Source organism: Saccostrea echinata, unplaced genomic scaffold (assembly GCF_033153115.1).
Source record: "Saccostrea echinata isolate AGI-Se365-2 ecotype Australia unplaced genomic scaffold, CSIRO_AGI_Sech_v1 ptg000054l, whole genome shotgun sequence".
NCBI lineage: Eukaryota > Metazoa > Mollusca > Bivalvia > Ostreida > Ostreidae > Saccostrea > Saccostrea echinata.
This window is the reverse complement of record NW_026889803.1, coordinates 50,128,294-50,154,217: the sequence shown is the minus strand read 5'-3', so window position 1 is coordinate 50,154,217 and position 25,924 is coordinate 50,128,294. Positions and strand designations below refer to the sequence as shown.

At 33.7% G+C, this 25,924-nt stretch overlaps 1 protein-coding gene across 1 annotated transcript; it reads left to right on the top strand.

Annotated features, from left to right (window-relative positions):
* The first annotated feature begins 5,786 nt into the window (after positions 1 to 5,786).
* On the top strand, positions 5,787 to 20,597 carry LOC133205263 (transport and Golgi organization protein 6 homolog). The gene is made up of 17 exons (XM_061341036.1): positions 5,787 to 5,901; positions 9,091 to 9,187; positions 9,670 to 10,700; positions 11,010 to 11,148; positions 11,298 to 11,416; positions 11,813 to 11,975; positions 12,080 to 12,159; positions 12,414 to 12,526; positions 12,726 to 12,917; positions 14,488 to 14,596; positions 15,889 to 16,131; positions 16,351 to 16,476; positions 16,734 to 16,892; positions 17,285 to 17,807; positions 17,964 to 18,115; positions 18,298 to 18,411; positions 20,060 to 20,597. Exons 2-17 carry the CDS (start codon positions 9,094 to 9,096, stop codon positions 20,243 to 20,245), a joined length of 3,543 nt encoding a protein of 1,180 aa, XP_061197020.1. The 5' UTR covers positions 5,787 to 5,901; positions 9,091 to 9,093; the 3' UTR covers positions 20,246 to 20,597.
* The last annotated feature ends 5,327 nt before the right edge of the window (positions 20,598 to 25,924 follow it).

The following is a 25,924-nucleotide window of genomic DNA, read 5'->3' as shown; positions in this document are numbered from 1 at the left end:
CTCAATCGACGAATGTAGTTATCTAAGATACCATCTCAAAATGAATAGTAAATCATACGCCAAATATTCACTATCAAGTTGAATATAACGCACACATAAACTAAATTAATAATGATGACGGTTAGGAGTTGAATAAGACGGAATAATATCACTGTAACTCTAGTTCACATCCTAAGACCGCGGAACATTAACTGGCAAAATTGAAAATATGCAACTTACGTCGTTTCCATCTGTTACAATGAATTTAGATTTAATGATAGACAATGAAATGGGCGGGTACAATTCGACACGGAATTGGATTGAAATTCCAGTTTGAAATTCATTTTCAATCCACCTCACCTACTCCATCGTTGCAAGCCACGGGTTTTGTGTCCATTCTATTTCCACAAACCCGTGGTTGTCTCCTACAAATTTCTCTCGTTCTCATGAATATTAATAACATATATTCACCCAATGGAATAACATCTGACGTTTCAAGTCAGAACCAATGAAAATGATCAGTCTCTCTTGTATTTGGATGTAACCATAACCACGAGCTGTACATCAACTTCGGTTCGAATTTCCTTTCTTAACGAGTAACGCTATTCAGCGTTTTCACACAACGTCTACATTCGAAACCCTGTATTTTAATGTAAAACCTTGTAAGTATTTTAGAATATACCTTACTCACCTCTGTTCTTCGGGATCTATCGTATTTTTTCAATAAATCTGCCACGCATAGCAAACATGATTTCATTATGGGCACCGCCATTTAAGGACATTGGCAAGTCAGGGCTTTCCGGAGAAAAAAGGTTTAATACATGGGTTTTTTCACTTGTAAAATAGTGATTGAGAGTGATCTCCCGTGTAGAATTCTCTAAGCGGTGAAAACCAGTAAAGCGTATGTTATAGAGGTAAACAAAAGCACGTGTACTTCCTTCAACGGGTAGAATTTTCTATACAGCAAGAAAGAAAAGTAGTAATGGCTTTGTTGTACATTGTATTCAGGGACAAAGAGCAAACAGGTCGTCATTTACCATAGTTATGCTCAGTATGCTGGGAAGGGCAAAGATGTGACATATGCTGAAAGGTAGGTCGACCATGCCGACTGAGAACAGTTCTTTGGTCGTGTGAAGGAATCAGCATTTAGTAATTACGAATAAAAGTTAAAAATAAATCCATGTCAATATTTTTATGACAATGTATTTCAATCAATTCAGTCAATTACATGATAAAAACAATCAACCAGTCACTTGACCAATTTTAGCTGTTAAGGGATGCAACTCAAAAATGATGATCGGTGCCGGTATATCCATGTCTTTTTTCTATATATACATTTTCAACCAAAATATCTAGAAGTCATAAGAAATGAAGTTACAATAATGTATACAATACAAAAACTGTATGAAATAAATGGGTTTTGAAAAAATATTATGGTGAAAATTTATGTAGGTCCCTTTTATCAACATTTTACATAGGAAATGCATTAAGAATTGTAAAAACACTAATTTAACAAAATCTAAAAAAGAATGCTGGATTAGTAGGTAAAACGATCCAGAATATAGCCTATTTAGTACATTTAAACCTACTCAAAAGTTCTTGAAAAATTCTATACAATAACCAGGAACCTTGCCAATGTCCTTAAGCGTACCAAAAATTGCTACAGAGTGATTTCATTGGTCAAGGTAAATCTGGCGTCACTTAATAAATATTCAACGATTCAGTCGCAAGAACGAGAGTGATTGACCCAGAAGAAAAATAATTTCAACTTCGGAGATAGTTTGAATTTTATATAAATCAGAATTTTCTGTCCAGTGTTTTTAAAGAAATTTAAAGGACAAATATCTGATATCTGTTTGGTTTGTGTATGTGTGTGCTGGGGGGGGGGGGGGGAGGGGGGTGCAGAACGATCTTGGAAATAAATAAGAAAGTTAGTTTTCTTTTAGTTTGAACAATCCCTCCCTGTTTTTGTTTGTTAAACATTTTTCTGTGAAGACAAAACTAAAAAAAAAAGAAGAAGACTCTTGTCATCCTAGAATACATGTATATTCTGTCATGTGAAGGCATAATCTAACCTCACAATTTTTGATCACCCCCACCCCCCCCCACCCCTTTCTAGAATCAAATGGCCGTCCCCTGAAAAAAATAATCACTCGTTCTATACTTTTACGTGTCCTTAAAATTATAGGCTAAAAAACTCACATGAATATGAATTTCAAACATGTATTTGGGAATTGAAATTATTTGTCTTTTGGATCATACATTCACACTTTAGGTTTGAAAACAGCTCAGGTGGATTGAAAATGAACCTCAAACTAGAATTTCAATCCAATGTTTTCTCTCGGACGTTCGTGTCGAATTGTACCCGCCCATTTCATTGTCTATCATTAAATCTTTTCACTGTAACAGATGGAAATGACGTAAGTTGCATATTTCCAATTTTGCCAGTTAATGTTCCGCGGTCTTATCTTAAAGCACAATTTTTTTTTTCTACATTGTAATTTACCATCCCAATGACAAAAAAGTTTATTAAGTCATGGCCATAGGAACCGGGGAAGGGGGAGGGGGGCTTTTCGAAATATAGTATACTATAAGAACAAAGCTACTTTATGGATGTGCCCCCTCAATAATTATATCTGACAACATCCCCTCCCCCTTTTTTGCTTAATTGTCAAGGATTTGTGCTTGCTATAGAGCCCACCCAAACTGAAAATATTTGGTTTTGCGCCCCCCCCCCTTAAATGGCTTCCTACGGTTATTTCTGGCCTGTTAATTTTTTTTTACTAAGTATGGGGAAAAAGCAAAGTTATGTTACTATGTCATTATCGTCCTGTACAAGAATTGACTTCCTACATACCATTACATACAATGTACTATGTTTTTTTTCTGATAAAATAAACGCTTAAATTCGTTTTAGTCTTCTTCATTCTAAAGGTTTACGTTAAATGCAGAATTAACACAAGAGCACACCATTTTTATCAAAATATTTTTAAAAAACCATGTACAGCTCATATTGCTTTCAAAAATATAAATGAAAGGTAATTACTGCCCATTTGCTTTCCGTCAAAACCTCTACAAGGATAAATTTGTCAGACTTACGTGTGACTGTGAATTCCTTTCACGGCTGCTTTAGTGGAATTTTGAAATAAAGCACCGGTGAACAGACAATTGATATTTCACATATCAGGAAATATGGTCTTGGAATGAGATCGATTGTAATTAATTTGGTCGGCCGTTTTATCTGAACTAGCTCTGCCTTTTCCATATTCGGTCCGATAAAGTATGAGATTACAAATTTTATGATAGTACGTAATATAATGTTGCTAATTGGATGCTTGGGTATTATTTCTGTGTCCCGGAAATTAAAATTGAAGTGCTCTATGACGATATAATTTCTAATTTTCGGACACCTGCGTTATCCAGCACCATCGATGAAGAGTTGAGACCGGCCACTTGTTGACACCGTGGGCGAGAGATACACATGGCTTTATACTATAAAAATACCAATATTTAATTGATAAACGTGAGATGTTCCAATTCAATCCTCCACTACCTCACCTATCTTTATGATAAGACAAATAGGGTGCAGTCTTTATATCCTAACATCAAAATTACTACAGAACTATGCTTCAGCTTAAAATTACCATTCTCCCATCTAAAGCTGTTCAATGTCTGAAAAAAATCCTAAAATTCGCATGCATGCAGCTTACAATGTGCATCTAAAGGTGATGAGTGTTGATTCAAATTTAATTATAAAATACTAGTACTTTTGTTAATTTCTACATAAAAAACATTCCAAATACCAATAACAAAAAGTCTCATGCAATCATACAATATGCACTTTCTTGTACTTATCGATGTTGGACCCCCCCCTTTTTTTTTTTAGGTCTTTAACCACACACCCCGCGGCGCCCCTAACTATTCATCGAGCTTTTGATTTCGCCCCTCCGAACTTTATTCAGGGCCCAGGATTATGAAACGATCTAGACAAAGTCAAAATTTTCCTCAATATTGAGCTGAAATTATATAGAAGTCAAATAGTCCAAAATAAAAATATTATAATATATGTTGCATTATCAAAGTGCTGAACATTATATTTGGGAATGCCCATTTACAATTTCATTTTAAAAAATCAAGAAATTGAAAGGAAATTATCTTCAGAAAATATACCTTAAGAGTCTTCTTTTAACGAAATATTTTTGAAGGGCCAGCCTATCGCCACACTCAAAACTGCCTTGTGACCATAAATTACCATGAAGAAAAAAAACGTCATAAATGACGTCATAGAAGTGTTCATTTTCCTTCCGAGGGGTCGCACATGCCGGTTTGTGCCTCTGCTATGATCCTAGAACTTTTGGCGTGTCAGTCAGTGCTACGATTATCAATCGAGCTAGAAGTATCCGATAGACAAAGTAGGAAGCAGTGCATCACACACATCCAGGGCCAAAAAGTTCTGCCTAGGATCCGATTGAATCTCATTCTGGGACCTCTGGCAAGACAGTCTGGAGTGTCTCTACCCAAGATACAGGCGTGGATCCAGGATTTTTTCCGGGGTGGTTGGGAAGGGGGTCCATCCAGTCCAAAGAACGAAAAAAAAATCCAACTGAGAAATTTGTTGACAAGTCCCCCCCCCCCTTTTCACATATCCGTGCGAACTATGAGGGGAAGCCGTGCATCACATATGTACTACAACATAATATTTTCAGTAGGAAAATATGTTTAGCGAGGGAAGGCTTTTGATTGGTTTTTCTCTTCTTTCACTGAAAAATCTGTTTTGTTTGCTCTTTCGACGTTTTATACAATTAATTACGACAATTAAAATTCATTATAAAAGTGATAATAATTTAAAACTTTAACTGTGTACGTATCAAACTATGAAAATCACATAGAAATAATTTACAGGCCTACACGTTGTGCGGCATAGACCAGAAGCCAATTTGCTTCAGGTCTGCCCCATATGGTTGCTCTAAATAAACACAATGAATCGGTAGTCATGATATTTGATCCTTAACCTCAGAATATGACCTTAACCTTCACTGTGCATCAAGATTGTATCAGATGTAGCAGGCGCGGATCCAGGAATTTCTTCGGGGGGGGGGGGGTCCATCCGGTCAAAAAAAAATTCCAACCCAGAAATTTCTTGACAAGCAAAAAAAAAAAAAAAATTCCTAATTTCCCCTTCCAAACGTATTACTCCAGGAAAATTTCTTGACAAGCAAAAAAAAAAAAAAGGAGGGGGGGGGGTTCCAAGGTCATTTTTTATTTGCTTCAGTATATACTTTTAATAACTCTGCAAATTCCAGGGGGGGGGGGGTCCGAAACCCCCCCCACCACCACTTCCCCACCTAGATCCGCGCATGTCCAGAGCTACCATAGGCGCTCGCTTTCAGGATGGTATATATTGTGTGTTTCCCGATGTCTGTCTAAATTCAAAAATTGACTGATAATTTCAGCAATTTCGATTTTTTATTTTTATAAGTGTCAGACATAGGAAAACACACAAAACACAGAATTAAACACTCCGTCCTGAAACCAGCGCTGGGCCTATACGATCTCTACACTTCATTATCAGAGTATCTTCTTTATCCGTTATTTAACTTAAAAAAAATTTTGTACCTATTTTAGACATTGGGTCCATATTTCAACAAAAAATTAAATTGATGACGGAGAGGTTTTTTTTTTTATTTTTTATTTTTTTAAGATTGATAAATATTTTACCGGAAATATCAGATTTGTCGAATGACTCGAGATTTAGCGACATTATTTCATATCCTGCTGTCATTTCCAACAAGCCCACATGATGATGATGGAATGTGTTGAATGTCCGAATGGGATATATATTGCCAGTTTGTGATATGATCACCAGTTAACAACCTCGACACAAAGCCCTCCTTTACCTTGCTACTCCCTGAATATTGTCTGGTCAGTTGCACCAGAGACATACGCACAATTGTCTTACCAGTTCCATCGCCATGTTTATTTACCGAAAACATTCGAAATTTTTCAAACTAAGTTTATTCCCAGTAAAAATTTTGGTGTTTGATTGATGGATATATCTGTTCTTACTGTTTATGAAGATAGATTTTTAATAAATTTTAAAGCATGCATTGTAAAATAATTTAAGTATTGGTAAACAACCTCTACCAGCAGGGACCTATATACTAACTATATAGGTCCCTGCTACCAGGACCAGTACAATCAGTACATTAAGCTACGTAGCTAAAATTACCTACCGTAGCATTATTTACCTACCTCAGATAGCTTTATTTAGTTATTTCAAGCCACTTTTTCACAATTTTGCTTTTTGTTTGAAAAAGACGAAAAATCGTAAGTAAATGTCTACTAATGTTTATTCTAGGTATAATTTAAAAAGCAATCCAAAGCAGAGATAGTTTTAACATTGCTGCCTTTGAACACTTATGAGGAAAAGATGTATTTCCATTGTTTGAGTAACTGTACACATCTTGTGTGCGACGAGGCGTGGATAAGAATGATTACTTTACCTTGTGCTCATGTTAACCAAAACTGGTTTTCTTTGTTATTTCATTCAAGAAGTAACTGTTTGGTCACAAATTAACTGTTGTATACAGCCCCAAAACTTTAAGAACTTTGATTGCAATTGTGCAGAAAAAGACACATCTACAAGAGTGATTTTTTCATGAGTTGTTTTCATATGAGTTCAAAGTTGAAAATTATCACTGCTTCAAAGTGTAATTTTCTGCACTTTCTGGGAAAAATGCTCATTTAAGAAATAAGTTTGATTTAGTAGCTAAATAAAGCTACTTCAGGTAGGTAAATAAAGCTCTGTAGGTACAGGCATAGACGTTAACTTTCAGATTCACTTGCCCGATCTCAAATTTTGACTTGTCCGAATGCAAAACTTGGTTGCCCAAATAGGAAAATAATTTATTGCTGTAAATATTATGATATGAGAAAGTGTGAAAAGATACACTACTATAAATCTGGCAAATTGAGGTACCTGAAAAAATTTAGATGGTAATTTGGACATAAATGTATACTACCACTTTCCTTGTCAATTTAATCTGTAAACACACACTGCAATGCATCAATAACCATCCGTTTCCTTTTTAATAAAAAAATAATTTTGGGTAGGATTGTTTTGTGAATTTTGATTGATGCAACGCTAAGGAAGATAGTTGCTATGAAACATACATATCTTGATCAGGATAGGTCATGTTATATTCTGTCAGTGTGAATGAATTAAGTAGTTAACAAAGTTGTAATACGTAGAGCGTATTTAACATGAAATAAAAAAGAATAACGCACCCGATTTTTAATGAACGATATAATCTAGAAATCCAAGGGAGCAATGTCAGTCACGCATCTGGCGGAAATCAAGTGTTCAATCTATTGTTTTATTTATAATTAATGTAAACTAGATACCAAAATACATTTCTATCAGAAAAATTCACTTGCCCAATCGGACAAGTAAGTTGACTGTTTCACTTGCCTGAACTGAGAATTTACTTGTCCCGGGCAATCGGACAACCGTTAATGTCGATCCCAGAGGTAATTCAAGCTACATAGCTAAATCTAGTGATTGTACCAGACCTGACTACAATTCGCCAAAATGTATGAAATACAGTCCATCAGGGACGTGTTGATATGGAAATAAAATATAATTATACAAAGGTAAGGAGTATTTAAACAGTGCAAATGGCATATTTTGAATAATTTTTTTATCAATATAAATAAAGGGCTTGTTCTGATAATTTTAGTAGAGATATAAGTAAACTGACATATAAAATCCTTATTCTTGTGAGATATCACAAGACTAGTGAGAGTTTTACATCACATTTTATGATTTAGTTCTTGGTCCCTGCCAATTCTGAATAGGGTACAATTCAGTGGTGCAGTAAATATACAGGGGCTGTATTTTAAAATGTAAGTTGTTAAGTAGTCCAAAGACCTGAGATTTTAAATGTAACATCATACTTTTATTTTTATTTTTGCAAGTTAATGGGGGTAGTTATTTTACCAGTTGCTAATAAGCCGATGAGTTTCGAATAAACAGTTCCCATGCAAATCGTCCCTAGATTGAAGAATCCATCATGTACATCATCAAGTGACATGTCACCCAGTAAGTTAATGATATTTTCAGTGGTTAGAGAGAATCAGGAATCAAGTTTACAATGAGTTAAACAACAGAAAACAAATGTAGTGTTTTATTATGGTATTAATATTTGGGACAGGCAAAATGACAGCACAAAAACTATTCTAATATCTTTCAGTGTTATATTATTTAATTTTCAGCAAGGGTTAATTTGGTGCTCCATTTTAAAATATCATGCTTACTTTTGATACCGGTAGCTGAAATGTTCTTACATGTAATGTACATGCATGTAAAAGTGTAAGGTAATGACAGACGATTTACTTCAGACAAAGGTGTAGCTGTTATGGATGTGGGATTTCATCAGTATATTGGTATATATGGTGATGTTTTATGGCATGATACATATGTAATATATATATATCCTAAAATACAGGTATTTTGTACATAAGTCTGGAAATATTTCATGTCCAAACAACGGCACCCAAGCATCCAAACATGCTTTATTCTTGCATAAATACAAATGAAAAAAAGTGAAGTTATGTTATACATTATATTTCATTTAAAATCTTAGTTAAAATTTAGTGTAAAAATATGATATTATTATGGTATCTTAGGGTAGAACTGTGATATATTGTGATATGATATTTTGACGATACCCATCCCTAGCAGCAGTGGTCAGGATTTATTGCATCATTAAGACTATGTCAACTATTTCAAGTAAGATATCAAATATAAATTGATTGCCAAAAAAGTAAAAACATTACAGAATTTAAACAAACATAAAAAAGCCTTCATCCCATAGGTATAAATATATTTTTACACTTTTAAGTTTATTAATTATCAGCTCTTAATTTAAATTATTGATTATTCCATTTTTGGAACTGATCAAAGTTCGGAACTGGTAAAACAACTGTAATATATTATTTATCTCAAGTTGTGCAAGACAGCTTGTGCCATGAAATTGCTTTCTTACTTTACTTTCAGTTTTGTCCTGTGAAAGGAAAAAATTAACTACAATTTTTTAAAAATTTTTTTAGGACATGGCATCGAATTTAATAGATACCAACTGTATTCTTGATCTTATGAATATTTTGGTAAAACCAGAGTTTATACCTGCAAGAAAAAATGATAAAGGTAAACAAGACAAACATACATGCATGTACATAATTGTTTTGTTTTTATTTGTGGAATATTCAGTAACTTGGACTTAAATGACAATTATCGAAACAAATTGAAAATATCCATTAATCAATAATTTTATACATTGTAATTTGTGAAAGCAGGTTATATGAATAATTGTTTACAACTGTAATTTAAAATGAACACTCATTTATTTATTGATAGATTTTTTAAAAATTGAAAACATGCAGTTATAAAATTATTTTGATACACCTCCACCCCTCCCCCCCTTTTTTAAAAAAAAAAAAAATGAAAAAACAAACAATAGCAAAATGGACTAGAACAAAATAGAGCTAACCCAGGTCAAGCAAAATTGTGTTTGTCAAATTCATAATAGCAAGGTTATTGATTAATTTTATATTAATTGTTTAAGCTGAAAATAACTTGGAGCAATATTTGCACTGTGATTTGTTTAGTTGTTGTTTATTTTCTTATAGATGCAGAGAAAGAAAATGTGTATTCCATTTTTGATACAGCCTTAAAAAACTGTTTGGAAGCATTTTGGAAAACACTGGAAGGAGAGAAACATCTAGCATTTAGGAATATTTTTCAAGAGAATAGAAACAAATTAAAACATAAGTGCAATGCAGAATCAATAGTTCAAACATATCTCGAAGTCTGTGAGGTTTTATTATACACGCTTCATACTATCATGCAAGAAAAAATGACTGAATTTAAAAAGAGGGAGAAAAGGGAGTTAAAACCAAATGAGGCTCCTCCACTTTCCCCAGATACCCTGAGCGTGAGTCACCAAAAAACAATCCTCTCCCTTCTCCAGTTTATTGTAGTACTTGGAGTGTGTCCCCACTTACAGCCAGGTGTTGGAATTCCAATAGAGAAACGGTCCGAGTATGGAAAACTATTGTTAGAATCTTCAATGTCATCTAACATGTCTAATGAGGAGCACCACGTGTCACTCCTTCAGACATTGTGGGTATTAGTAACCTGCCTGAAATCTCCATCCTTGGCTCAGATTTTACTGTCTTGTCATTTTGGTGACATTTTGGCTGCTCTACTGCAAGTGATTCATGGAGGATGTGAGGGGAAATCTGAAAGCAGGACAACCACTAGGTTACAAACAGATATTGATCATAAAGATGAATGTGGAGCTTCTGATGAAGAAAAAGTGAAACCAGATGCAGGAAAGTGGACTCCAGCAACTGTTGTTGACATGATTACTCATAAAAGTGAAGCTTATTTCATTGACAAAACAAAGAATAGTTCTGAAGATCAGCCTTTGTGTTCATTGCAAACTGGAGAGAAAGCTACAAAATCAACCAATACTGAGTCACAAGTGTATAACAGAGATGATCACAAGGCAACAGATGTTGATTCTGAACAGTGGACCAGAGATACCTCTTTTTGTGAAGAATGCCTCAGTGATCTTTTGAAGAAAGTTCATCCAGCCCTGGTGGTCAGGGAACTTTTAATCTTGCAAGGTGCTCCCGGACCCAACTTTACTAAAAAGGTAAAAACATTCCATTTTCACATGATATTTAAACTTCTATTTTTGTTTCATATTGTTTTTTTTTATGTTTTATGGATATGTTTTACAAGTATGTAAGCTGTAGCTGTCATGGAAGAAACCAGGAATGCATTTTATTCAAACGTAAATTTTGTGATGTAAAAGATTTTCTAGAGCTATTCAAAAAGACTTGCACTACTAGTATTGCTTGTTTTAAATTGAATATTTTATCAAATGTAGTTATTTCTTTTAGATGGCAGATTTCATTATCAATTATCAATGAATTGAGTTTAATTCATTTGACATTTCCAGCAATCTGTGAATCGTAAATTTGCACTATGTCGATCACCACCCTGGTTGAGAAGAATTTGTGGCCGAATGTTATCTGATATTTTAACTGGACCTGATGGAGTTATCAACATTATAAAGGGAATGCTGGGAAATCTACCAGGTATAAAATGCAGTGATTGTAGATTCTTGTCCTGTTACAGTTATACTTATTGTACATGTAATTTGTAAAAATTGACAAATTTATTTGGTCCTTGTACATGTTATAGTCAAAGCTCTTGGGGATAAATGTATGACACTATTATATTTAAGATGACAGTAAAGTTGGTACTCCTGATTGGAGAAAGTTTGATGCTGTTGCTAAGGTGATAGCTACTTGTCCTTCCTACATGGAATCCATGGAAGAGTATTATCAGAAGATTTCTTCCCAGGTAAGGGAAAGGACCCTGGTATTTAATAGAAGGGATAGACATTTATCCAACAGCACTGGACTTGTGATCATTAAGGAGACATTAGTGTTTCTCCATGTCTGTGGTGCCTGAACTAATAAAATCTTAAATGGTTAAATTATTTGTTGCCAGCTATATGAAGTAGGGATCTTCAAAATCTTTCTTAAAGTTTTCTACTGTATATTCTAGTTAAAATATTATTTCTCCCTTTTTCTATAATTCTTATGACATGTTTAATTCAGTAGTCTGTGAATGTTTTTTTTTATCATAACATACATTGATTTTAATTTGTGGGGATGTTCCCAGCTCCCCATGTATACCATAATTCCCACTAGGGACAGTGTGACATTTAAATAATCTGGGACCTCTTACTGACAGATTTTGCAGTTGCTTCATCCCAGAGACAGACAGATAGGGCGGGGTCTTCTCCGTGTAGCCTGTACAACCATCTCCCTAATGGCAGCCCAGAACATGGTGCTTACAGAAAAACATTTAATACAGCCACTGTGTAGACCTCTCATACTGACCACAGAGTACCAGGGTAAGTCCTTTGTCCAAATCAATCATTGATCTTAAATTATTTTAATGTAAATCATGTTCAGTGTTTTAAGGTAACATTTTTACAATAGACACATTCAATTCCAGAATTGGACACCAGACATGGTGATCAGTTTATCATTGTGGATGAAAAAGAGATGAGAGAGTGTATTGAAGGTCTACACAAGGTACAAATTTCTCTAATTATGTCTCTTTGATAGAGATTACAATTATGGTGTGCATTGATACAATTTCACTAAGGTAGAACTGACTTTGTTAAATTTTAATTTGGAATGTATAGTTTCATTTGTTCAATTTACATGTACGTGTTTATTTCTTTTAGTACTTAATGGTGTTCAATATGTGAAATATTTCAGACTGTTTTCAGAAGTTGTATAAAGGATTTAGATTATTATAGAGTAATATTTACCCTATGCTGTAGGTCTTTGTTGGGGGAGCAGAACCCAGCAGTCGCCTGTATCCCTCATTGCTTCCTGTCTGTCAGCCTCTTTTTGAATTGTTCTGTTTCACAAGAGGAGGTACTTCACATTTGAGGTAAAATACATGTTTTTATATAGTCACATTTATGTACATGTACAAAAATGGAGTACTGGAAATCTACAATGAAAAAAAAAATCGTATGAATACTTCTCTTTTCACATGTAATATAGCATTCTTTAGCTTTTACTTAACACTGTAACAAAGAAATATGATGATATATGAAATGTTTTAGTGTATCTTTCTTTTTTTTAAGTTCCTCATCACAAGAAGTAATAGTATCAGTGCTGAAGAATCTGGATCCACCTCTTTGTTTGTCTGTGTTGAAATTTCTCCTACTACAGGACCACACAGATATGTGTACGAAATCTATGAAAGTCATGAGTCCAAATCTGATCTTTGCAGTCGGAGATCAAGGTGGTGTCGAAATAGTAACAAGACTTCAGAGGTATGATATGTTGGATATGTCGGAATTTATCTACCAGTATTTTATCTATTATAAAAGAATATGGCAATTGTGTTGCATTTACTTGGGCATTGTGTAAATGAAAGTCTTACTAATTATTACAGCATAGGTGGAGAATATATTTGGGAAAAAAAGTGTAGATTATTAGACTGAATCTCTTGTTCGCAGCTATGTTAAGGCTTCCCGAAGCTTCAAAATGCGTTCAAAACGTAATATTGCATTGCAAGGTCGGTTTATATTTTAATTTATAAGTTATGTACTTAAGTACAGCCAATTTATATAGAGGCTTCCCTCTTATAATTTTTTGAATTAAGGGTTACATATAAATTGCTTAAGCTCAGCCGATTAATGAAATTATTAAACATTTTGTTATATAAACAAACTCATCGTATCCTTTTGTACCCAAAATGTGTTTTGTAAAAGTCATAGCATTACTTGGGTACAAAACATTTCATAAGAAGTTCAACTTACTGACAAATGTATGGGTATTTTCCAAGTTGTAATATGTCTTAATCTGTATTAAAACAAAGCCATCATATATTTTTTCCAAGCAAGATTCAGTTAGAGAACAACCTCTTCTTACAGATTTTCACAAATTCTCATTAATCGCCTATGCAAGACTCTTTTATACACACATAATAAATTCTACCTCTAACCATGGGTATAAAACAGAGTACATTTCAAAAGTTTATTTTTTGCAAGCATTCTGAACATGCTGAATTTCAATCAACGGCACGTAGGCGATGTATTTTTAAAATATTTGGACATATAAGAGTTAAAAAACTTTTATGACCCCTGAATTTGCAATAGCACTTTAACATTTAACATGCAGTTTGAAACAAGATGTAAAGTTCAAGACACTCTCCCTGTCATAACAGTGCAAATTGGCAGTGACTTGACATTATTTTCCATTATGATGTCATGTTTTGGTAGTTTACAGAAGTGAAGGCACAGAGTGAACTGTGATATTCTATAGGAAGCCTTAACCCACTTGCATTCAAAAATCAGGGTCAGTGATCAAGATTGTTTAAGTGGACATAGTGTTGCAATTAGCTGGATGTTTTTTTTTTGTAAAATCTCTTTCTTTACTTATATACATAAAAATTGGTTAGAAGAAGACATCTTTTGAATATAGGTCTCGACTAAATGATGAAGACTATCAAATATGACTCTTTATTATATAATTGATGTGGTGTTGTTTAATCCGAAAAAGTACAACTTCTCTGCATAGGTGAACAATGGACAAAGGAAAACGCCCATAGATCCAAAGGAGATTCATTCAAAATTTAAGGTCAAAATAGTTATTTTCACATGTTCATACTTTTTGTGTTGAACAAAAATTGAGTATATTTCAACATGTAGACTTCCTTTTGAGCACACAATTTAAAAGAGACCCACACTGATTCTGAGGTCATGATCACTTTTTCTAATATCAAGATCTATTTCAAGAAAGGTTACTGACATAAGTGATCTGCAGGGCCCTGTATGACCTTATCAGTTTCATAAGAGCAAATTATAGTTTTCAAATCTACAGGATTAATTTTGGTTTCAGTGATACAGGTGAAAGGAACCACAACAGAGTAGTGAGGGCCTTTGTTGACATCCTTAAACCTCTGCAGCACACGGGGGTCACAGGGGATTTCCTCATCTTCACATTAAAGGTAAGAGTACCAGAGATGTCAAACAGAAAGTTAAGGAAGTACATGAAAGTATTGCTTATCTTTACTATATAATAGTTTTCTTAAGGACAGATGATACGTTTCTCAATAATATATAATTTTTTCTAAGATTTTGTCGTTGAAGTATTGGTACTTAAACATGTTTACTTACAAAAAATTGAGATATCTTACCAGGCATTTGTGCAAGATACCAGAGGATGTTGTTTCCTATAAAATCCTTTTGGAACAAACTTAATTTGTCAATATCACATTTTTTAGTGTTTCAAATTTTTAAAGACAATCAGAAACCAGTTTAGAAATCAGAAGGTAATTAAAATTTGGAATATTTTCCATACAATATGAAGATATACAAAACAGATATTTAAGGAATGTATCATCTGACCTTAAGACAATGCAGGACAACTTTGCCATTTGAATGTTTACTTACTTGTTTCTCATCAGTCTTGTATGTTTTACCCTTGACTATTGGATAGATGCACTTGAACTTGAGTCAAAGATACATTGGACAGCAAAATTTACAAGTCTCATTGAACAGCAGTGAATGTATATCTCTGATTAAAGAGGCTGGACACAGATTTGAAGCTCGTATTTTCTAAAAATTTCCAAATAATATCATGACTTATATGTTGCTGGAGTATTTCACACCAAAATACACAAATGTATATTAAAAGCATGTTAAGAAACTTCTTTTATCTTGAAATTATTAAAACTACGGGATGTGTTTGATTGACACATATCCTTGCACTTTCATGAAGTAATACTGTAACTTAAGAAAAGTTGAAATTTTGCTGTGTATTAAAGAAAAATATGAAAACTATAATCCAGAAAGTTCAGAGTAGAAATGCGAGAAAGCAAAACCAACTCACCAGTATTTTCAGTCCGTGCTCAGTGATGTGTGCAGAGTAAACGAAGTTAACACACTCGGTAAAACGTAAACACTAACAATAACAGAGCTCATGTCCTGTTTACAAACAAGGTGTTTGACATGATGTTATGAAGAATGTCGTTGTTATTGAATTTATAAAATAAATTGACATTTAAAATTGTAAACAATGCAACTGTGTCCAGGCCCCTTTAATGATGGCAAAATCTCTCATCAATTTACCTGACACATATTTCTGACTTAAATAGTGTGTCTACCTGTCATAAGTTGCAAGGACTGAAAAACACAAGATGGATACATCAAAACTATTTTGACAGGTGTGGGAAAGAGTACAGGAAAATGTAGTTACTCAGTAAATTAACCTCTTGTATAGAATTTTTTTCTATTTTAGGAGCTACAAAGGATAATTACAGATGAAATATCCAGTGAGGACGATACATTACCAGGGTCCTCTCCCACTCCTCATTCCTCAGACTCCTCTTCACAGTGTCTGTTGGACATTGAGGATAGACACAACAGAGAGCTGAGGTCTTATGATCAGAAAGTCTTAGTCCTTAGTGTGCTGGCACAACTCTGTGAGGATCTAGGACCCAGCTGTATCAAAAGTCCCTCCCAAACACTCAGTTTTGTGCAGGTCTGTCTGCTATCGCAAAGAAGTCAGAGATATAAAGATTTATCTATTCTTTTCTAGAAAATTTTGTTTATTGTGGAAGATTCATTTTTTTTTTTATAAAGTTAAGGTCTCTGTTACCTATACTAAATGTAACAATGATTTTCTTGCAATATTTATCATTGAAAACAAAACATCTTGTGCACCTAGTTAAAAGTCACACAATTGCTGTATCATCTGTAGGCCACCCTAGAGAGAGCTATCCAGATCTGTAGCCAATCAGAGGATGAGATGACTGGATATTTTGAGAGTGAGACCCTATCCATGGCTATGGGTCTATTGACAGCCATGCTCTCAGGAGCTGTGGAGGTATGATCTGTTTTTGTTGAATTTGTTCATGCTTGTTGCACTTTTTTGATGTCATAATTTGCAGAATTTTAATTAAGAGAGACAAATACTGCATCTCAACTGTAGCATGTAGAAGTGTTAAGATGGAAGCAATGTTATTTCAGACCTCTTTGTATATATATATATATATATATATATATATATATATATATATATATATATATATATATATATATATATATATATATATATATATATATATATATTGCAATTTGTAGATGAATGATAAAGATCGCAGTGATATGAGTTCTTTGATGCCACTCCTAGATGAAGTGAGCAGAGTACATGCCGACCCCAGTATGCAAGAAATGGCATCTGATCTCAGGATTGCAATAGCAACACATGGAGTGGTGTGGTCAGAGAAACTAAAACAGAAGGTTTGAATTCATGAATTAAGTGTCATTTAACTGAAAAAAGATGTGGCCTAGTGCCAGCATTAGAAAAGTTTGTTGCTCTTTGGCAGACCTGTCAAAAAAAGTGACCTGGTCATTTCGTAAAGATTTCAAGAATTTAAAAAAGGTAACAAGACTTGGATTTCCATTCATGTTGGGGTAAATTGGGGAGTTTGTAGATATGAAAATAAATTATTTACTATATGAACTATTTAAACAGTGAGTTGGAGTACATGTACATCTGACTCAAAACATATTTTATTTGTTGCATTTGTAATCCAATCCCTTCTTTAAACATGTAGTTAAACTTTTTCTTCTGTTAATCTCTATGTGCAATACATGTACTATGATGGTTTATAACATCAAATTGCATTCAGGCACCACAGGAGAAAGACTCATCAAACTCAGGAAAAAGTCAATCCAAGCCTCTCATTGAGGAGTTGTCTTCTACTGAAACTCAGCAACAACAGGTCAACAGAAAAACCGACAATGACAGAACTAAGGAGAAAGTTGATCAGACAGAACTGGACCAGGCAATGGAGGAAATCTGTGATCCTCTAATTCCTGTCAGGGGACATGCTCTGATTACTATGTGTAGGCTGATTAAAAATAAGGACCCTGAGGCGTTAACTAGACAGGAAAACCTCCTGAAGATCTTCCAGGAGAATCTTACTCACCCAGATTCCTATTTGTACCTGGCAGCTGTTAACGGGCTGGTGGCCATGGCAGACATCTTCCCTGACGTCATCATTCCCTGTCTGGTTCAGGAATACAGAGGCAGCTTATCCAAGATTGATAAGGTCAAATGTAACAGGTCAAAGGTCAATATGGAAGGAAAACATGATGCAGAGACAAGAATGAAAGTTGGGGAATGTTTGGTGCAGAGCTCCAGAAAGCTAGGTATGTTCTCCACTGTTAGTCACTCTGTATCATGATGTGTCTGTTTGTTGTTGTCATTCAAGTTTCACTTGTCATGTATTTACATGACAAATGGAGTTTTGAATAAAGGGATCTTCAAATAAATTCTTCAACATTTGTGACATTTTTTTTTTTCAGGTGATCTTGCTCCAAAGTACAGAGATGTACTTGTATCTGCCTTCCTAATGGGTGCCAAGGATCCAGATCCTTTAATTAGGGCGAGTTGTATGTCTAATCTAGGAGAGGTCTGCTCAGTTCTGAGGTTTTACTTGGGCCCTATTATTCAAGAGGTGAAGACATTTTGACAATTTGAAAATAATGTATATTTCATTGACTGTACATGCTGAAATATTTTTTATCACCACAAAATGAAAGATTGATGATAGTCATTATTTCAAAGGTTTATTTTAAAGGTTAAATGTACATGTACTATATATGGTCAACTGTACAGTGTATATTTTTAATTTTACAGGTTTTTACATGCTGCAGTGCATTATTAAAGTCCGATTCTGATGTGGAAGTTCGAAAGGCCTCAGCTTTGACACTAACACTGATATTAAGAGGATTGGGGAAAAATGTTTTACAGGTATTATGTACAGGAGAAAGGCAGAAAACTGTCCATTCTGTGAGAGAAAGAACTAATCGAGGGCCGTAGGCCCGAGATTAGTTCGTTCTCTCACAGAATGGACAGTTTTAGGCCTTTTTCCTACTTAAAATATGATTTCCTCTGTTCTAAGAATTAAATAAAAAATGTACAATACTGGTATCAGATATGACAGGTAGCATACATACAATGACAAGTTCATTGTTTACAGAATGGACAGTCACAGGTAAGCTGGGATGCAGAGCAATTTGTTGAATAGTCCTTGTGTTCTCAAATGCAAATGTTTTTGTCTAAAGAATGGACAGTTACAGGTGGATTTTGGGGGATACTAGTATTTATACAAGGATGCAATGCTTCAAAATCATTTTATAGTTTGTGTTGAAAAGGCATGCATGCTTTCCTCTAATGGAGAGAGTATATGACAGAAATCAAAATCTAATGAACTAAAAGATGCACAAAATCAGTGATAGTTGGACCTGGGAACAGAGTATAGTAAGAGTGAAAGAAAATATTAGCCATACTTTGACCCCAAAATGAATTTCTTCTTCGACAGATAATCAAATTCGAATCAAATCTGGAAATGTTTTATTTCAATTCAATTTTTGAGGAAATACTGACTGCAGCAGTGTAATGGTGAGATGCAAATTGTGTTCTGAGTGTTGGATTAGCCATGAGCCAAACTTCAACCTGAAAATGTATTTCAAATCAAATCTGGAAATGTTTCAATTTTAAATATTTTCTATGGAAGCAGTGTAGTGCTTATGGTGCAAACAGTTTTCTGGGTGGTGGATTTAGTATTAGCCATACTTCATTCTTAAAATGGATTCTTCTCAAGGGAATGATGTTTTCAAAATTTAAATCAAATGTGAAATTGTGTCATTTAAATTCAAGTTTTGTGAAAATTGAGTTTTAAGTATTGGAATAATGGGCATTATTCATGGATTTAAAAGTGTAAAATCGAGCGGATGCTGTGCAGACATTGTGTTCTGGATTAACTTAGATCTTTATGTTCTTTTTGTTATTTACATGTAAATTAAATCGTATTTAATTAATGTATTTGTTTTTGTTTCCTCTTGTGCACATTCCAAAGTTTACCTGTAACTCTCCATTCTGTTTGTTTTAACTGTCCATTCTTTTGGAAAAAACTGTCCATTCTTAAAAAGAATGGACAGTTTTCCAAAAAGAATGGACACTTACAGGTAACTTAATGGATTGTTTAGGGAGTTAGCTCAACATTAAGCTATACAAAAGACAACACAAACAAAAGGTTTACGTCACAATCATGTTTTAAATATACAGAATGTAATTGTATCACTTCATATTCATATTTCTATCAGTCTTGAACACCATTGAAATGAATATAACAAATTATTGAAAAGTCCAAGCAGTTTAAGCCTTAACTGGTGATTTTTTCTGTTTCTGTTTTAATTTACATGTGTTAAGTTTATACATTTGTATACATGTACATGTAACTATATAATATACATTTTTAATAGATACATGAGTATATAGAGGCAATTTTCACCCCACATGAACTGCAGAGTAAAACAATTTTGGGAATCAAGTTTTAATGTTGACTATTCAACTATGCTTCCCAATTCCATTTTTTATTTTTCACCTATTTTTTCAGGTGCTGGGGTCAGTGATAAGGGATTTGTATCAGCTCCTGAAGCTGACTGAGAGATCAGAGAAGGATGAGGGGGTACGGAGACAGATTATACTGGCTTACAACGAGTTAGATGACATCATGAGGGAGGAGCTATTTCCAAAACAAGTTCTACAGAAAAAGATTCGAGTTCTTGACTCAGAGTCCTGATAAAAAAGAAGTGTTTTAAATTGTAAATTTTGTGTGAAACTCTAAAAAAGTGGAAAATGTCAGCAAGCACACAAGACTGATCATTGAGTTTTTTTTTTGTTTTGAATTTTGATAATACATATGTCTTTATTTGTGCATGTAATTATGCCAAAAACTAAATATCTTATAACATCATTTAGATGACTTTTCCTCAATTTATCAATAACCAATTGTGAGCATTTTGAAAGTAAACAAGTACTTATATTTGTATATACATGTATAAAAGGTAATAATGTATCTAGTTAATTAAAAGGATTCTGATTGAGCAGTGCCTAATGAAACAGTGAAAGATCGAAATAAAATTCAGAAAATGTGTTGTTAGCACAATTAAATTTTATACAACTGAAATTCAGAAAGAAAGAATCATGCAACTGAAATTCAGGAAAATAGTTTTACTTTAATAGTTGAGCTATTAAAAAATTTTGATATACCTTTAAGAATTGTATACTAAAAAAGTTTAATATTTCCAATGTTTTTACTGAGCAGTCCCCCCCCCCCCCCCCCCCCCCAAAAAAATGGATGTTGTACCAATGGGCAAGTCGTTGGACCTGTTGATGAGGTGATGAACCACTATGACAATTTTTACGTCAACTGTAGGTGGAATCATTTAATCTTATTTGCATTTGGCAAAGAAATGTTATTGTCAAATCAGCAATTGTATGCAATGATACATTTATTTTTAAAGATCCCTCACTGCTCAACGATCACTACCTATGCTTACATCTTAGGTTTGATGTGTAAACTCAAACTCATATTTCTAGATTATGTTGAGGGACTTATTTCTGTAACAGCACACCTAGCTCTCTAGATTTACATGTATTTCTCCTATACCATAATCTTGGAACATGACAATTGATTCAAGTTGATGGGTTTTTTTTAAATTTTGTTTTCAGCTTTCTTTTTTAATTATAGTAAATGTACATGACTGATTCGTTTTGTTGAGGTCATTTAGCCATATATCTGCCTTCTAATACATATTTTTCTTATTTTTTTTAACCATGAAAAATACCCTGTAGTCCAAATCAGGAATTCTTATTGTACACTGCTACATTTTACATGTAATTCCTATTTTCTCTTCAAATCAGCAAGTGTTCAATATGTTGTCAAATATGGCAAATGCAGAAAAATATCGCAATGAATAATTAAAAATCATAACTTGAATAACAAATCCGAAATAAATTGTTAATCGAAACAATTTGAAATGAGTGTTGTATTTTCGATAAAATTAATTCATATTTTAAAAACACATTTTTTAATTTTTGAGGTACATACATGTATGTCTCTTAAAGTAACAACTGTTTTCAGACACATGCATAAAAATCATTTTTGATTTTTTTGTGAATTTCAAACAAAAAGACATCTGTAGATAGACTGTTTGGCTGCTATTGCGCAAGAGTCTTTGTGAGAACAAATTACTTCCGGTCCCGGATTTTTCATATCTTTACTCTTCAATTCAGATGTCTCCACTAGTTGACCATCCATCGTAAAACGCAGAACATTTTTTGAAAGGGAGTTAACAACCATGATATTGGTGTTGGGTCCTATAGCAATGCCCTTAGGAGCTTCCATAGATACTGACGTAAATACGTTTAAAATGTCACCTACGGAATTCATACAGAACACACTATTAGAGTTAGTGTCCGAGTAATAAATACAATCAGCATTTTTGACAGAGAGGTACTGCACAGAAAAACCTTTGCATTTTATGCTTCGAACAAGACTGCCATCAATGCTTATTTTATAGATATGAGAATTGCTAGCAATATACAAATTTCCTGAGAAATAATCCACCCCAAAGCAAGGGAAAGTTGTTGGTAAGAAGGATGGAAACCCCAATTCTTTGTCTGGGAGGAATTTTAAGTCTACTATCTGGATACCGGATGTGGTTGACACGGCGATTTTTTGCGCCTCAATTGTGGTCACATCCCACGGGGAATGTTGAAGCTTAACACAGTACCAGGATCGTAGACCGTCCAAAGTAAATAGACGCTTCTTGCTGTTGTCACAGATAACCAGGACATCTTCGAGGTAACACATACCTGTAATGTGCGAGAGTTTTGTGTGTGTCCATCGTCTGACCTCCAGCTTCTCTTCGCATGTCATTTTCTTCAAAGTTTCTAGTTTAATTTTTTGAAGCTTTGTTTGAATTAGGTTAGGCATTTGTTCAAGATGATTGATTCGATTCTGTTTTTTTGTTATGCTGATGCTAAGTCTGAACATATTTTGTCTCTGAGTTTTGATAAATCGTCCTTGTTCCCCCAGTTTCGCCTTTGCCTTACAATACAGCTGCAGACTTTCAGCACTGCCATAGGTTAAACTTTCCAACTGCGTTCTAGCATTTTGCAATTTCTTGCACCTTTCTTTGACATCATTCATATCGGCTTGTAATTGTTTTTGCTCGCTTTCTGTCTCTTGTATTTGAATTTTGACATTATCTTCCAGTTCTTCCAGCTTGTTCTGAACAGCAGCTTTGAACTCTTCAAATGTTGTCCAGATCTTTTTCCTTTCCTCTTCAATTTCAGCATTGTTAATCTCCATTTCATAAATCAGGCCCTGATGGATGTCGGTTAAGGAGCCCAGACTGAGCTTAAGATTGTTGACTTGTGACTCGCTTGGGATATCAGTTGCCGCCTCATGAATATCCAGAGTGTTACAAACTTTGTGGTGTATAATGGTACACTCCGGACAACATGGTGTTCGATGAGAAGAACAATAATTTGACAAAGCGTAACCATGCTCAGAGCATTTATCTAAATTGATACTGCTATAAAAGTCTGACGAAGTCGCTGCCATGTCTGAAGATTTTAGGAGGGAGTTGAAATCTAGCGATGATACTGCTGAAATGTATACTTCCGATTCATCCTCCTTATCCGGGTTCAAACCTGACTGATTTCCATCTTTGCCAGCACTACTTTCAGACAAGCTTCCTCGAGCACCTCTATTGTAACAATTGGTATTTTGTGTCCCACAATTGCAGCACCATATTTCTGTTCTTGAACAAGCCTCGCTCTGAGTATTAATCCACAGATGAGAGGTACTTCGTTTGTCTCCATCATCAGACACTTGCTCTCTATCTTGAAAAATGGTATATCTGAATTGGCAAACTACACACTGGATAGTTTTTTCTTCCACTATTTGTAAACAGTTTTCGCAATGTGAGTGATGACATGGAAGAATGTAAATGGCTGACGATTTGTGGCAAACACAACAGTCTTTCTCTTTGATAGCATTTTTCTTCACTGGGTCCATGGCTCTTCCGACACATTAATTCGTTTTCAGCTCAGTAAAAACATCACATTGCAAGAAAAGTCATACATGCAATAACGGTAAAAGGAAGTATCAAGATATATAGGGTGCAAAAATCATCCAGATGTGTTTATAAATAGGAAATCATATTCTGCAGCTATATATAGATAAATGATCAGGTGCCTCGTGTGATATCATATCTGTTTTGATCACAGGTTTGATAAAATTATGGATAAGACCAGGAAGAGAGATGTTATAATTATTGCTCCTTTTAAAAACGCAAAACACATAAATACAAACAATATGATCTTTTTTGAAAAGGTAAAATATCTACAAGTACATCTTGCATCAAATTGCTCTTGCAAATCTAGTAAATTATTCTTCCTTGCCCAAATTTGCATGACCCCCCCCCCCCCCCCCTCTTAATTTTCGGAGATTGTTGATGACTCTGGAGAAGGAAGAAGAAATCACTCCATTATTCCATATCTACAAGTTTATTCTTTTTCTACAGCGTGATCGAAACCTGTTCACTGCATTTTAAGATATACAGACTTTCAAATGAAGTTGAAAAAATAACACATATTTACCTTCCCACAACCTCGTTCATGAATGAAATTAAGTTTATGGCATAAACATCAGAAAGTAATTTAAAATAAATTATGATTGTATATCATGAAATAATCTGTACGCGATTCAGTAAAAAGTTATTATAATTTGTATTGTTGAAACGTTTGTTAATAGCAATGATGTAGATAAGTTTAAATTGATAAATTTGATTTAACATAATAGGTGGTATCACTCTCTACCATCGCATCATACATTCACCTCTATCGTTGGCTCGCGTATACTTGTATCGTTTGTTTTAATTCATTATAATTAAATTCCTGCAATAATGTTTGTCTTTGAGGTATATACCGGGGTATTTGCTAAGTAGATCTAGAACTATTAGTTGAAATAATCCTTGGAATATCCTGTTTTGTTTTGTTTTGTTTTTTTTTACCTTATATCAAAGACCATTGCAGAGTGTCTGAGAGAGGAACGAACGACAACTCTGCAAGGGAGATTGCTGCGAAGTATGAAAGGTAAAGGTTCACAAATAAGATTTGACATTTATTTTATAACTGCATCTCAACTTTCCTTTCATAAACATTCAGAAATCAGACATAAATACATTTTCTTTTACTGCATATATATATATTGTATACAATCATGCTTACAACAAAACATTCGAAAATGAGAAAATATAACAATAGTATCACAACACAGCTTTTGATCTGAACACTCCTACCCCAACCGCTCCCAAATTGAAGTCAGTAAGAGGTACTCATTTTCATATCTCAAATCCCGATGTTTTGAATTCATTTCTTTGTTATAATATTTATTTCACTTTGTCAATTGTCAATTCCTTGCATTACAGTGCAGAATCAATTAAACTAACAGGTAACGCGATCATGGTCTTTGGACACTAAAGTATAGTTTGGGATAAAGAACTTAATATTCTTTGGACTTCATAGCATAAAATTAACACAGTAATTTGGATCTTATATTTACAGAATGAAGAATTTATAAAAACTTTTCAAATAGCGCATTTTAAATATTGTTCACTAAAAATCATACATCAGTACATGTATATATATATATATATATATATATATATATATATATATATATATATATATATATATATATATATATATATATATATGAGGGTGTGTATGCGTGTGTGAAATAGACGATGGACGAATGTTTTACAAGTACTATTAAAAAGTCTTTACTCTAATAGTTTAAACCCACAACTGTATTTTTCTGATTTGCACTTCTGCCAAAAACAACACATATTAGTCATTTCCTGTATAAATATCCCATCACACAATGTATATATGTATTCCTTAACTATAAAGTGATATTCTATATATATATATATATATATATATATATATATATATATATATATATATATATATATATATATAAGATTACACTTTTCTAAACCAGTTACTGTAACATTCATAGAATCCAAAACTTACAAAACATGTAGCATTTAAATACATGCAAAACATTTAGAGGATGGTGTTAATTTGCATATTTCATTAAACTATAAATTCAGTAATTTGAAATATCTAAGAACATAGAAGAAATAATGTATACATGATAAAACAATAAAAGATCTTTTCATTAAAATCATAAAATGAATAAGATAATTTTTTCAAATTCTTTATAATTCCCCTCTTTTAACTTGAAATTGTTCTAAAAATCAAATTTTACAATTTGACTTAAGAAAATAAAAGTAATTCAGGATAACTTGTTCTTAATCAAAAACACTTTCCAAATGAAAATGTATCAAAATAAATTACTGCTGTGAGTGTCATAAACCAGTTCACAGTAAAATGAGGT

Excerpts from the sequence above, each read along its gene's own strand:
- LOC133205263 (XM_061341036.1), top strand. The coding sequence starts at position 9,094 with ATGGCATCGAATTTAATAGATACCAACTGTATTCTTGATCTTATGAAT. Across the intron at positions 12,527-12,725 it reads GGAGGTACTTCACATTTGAG|TTCCTCATCACAAGAAGTAA; the intron begins GTAAAATACATG and ends CTTTTTTTTAAG. Across the intron at positions 12,918-14,487 it reads ATAGTAACAAGACTTCAGAG|TGATACAGGTGAAAGGAACC; the intron begins GTATGATATGTT and ends TTTTGGTTTCAG.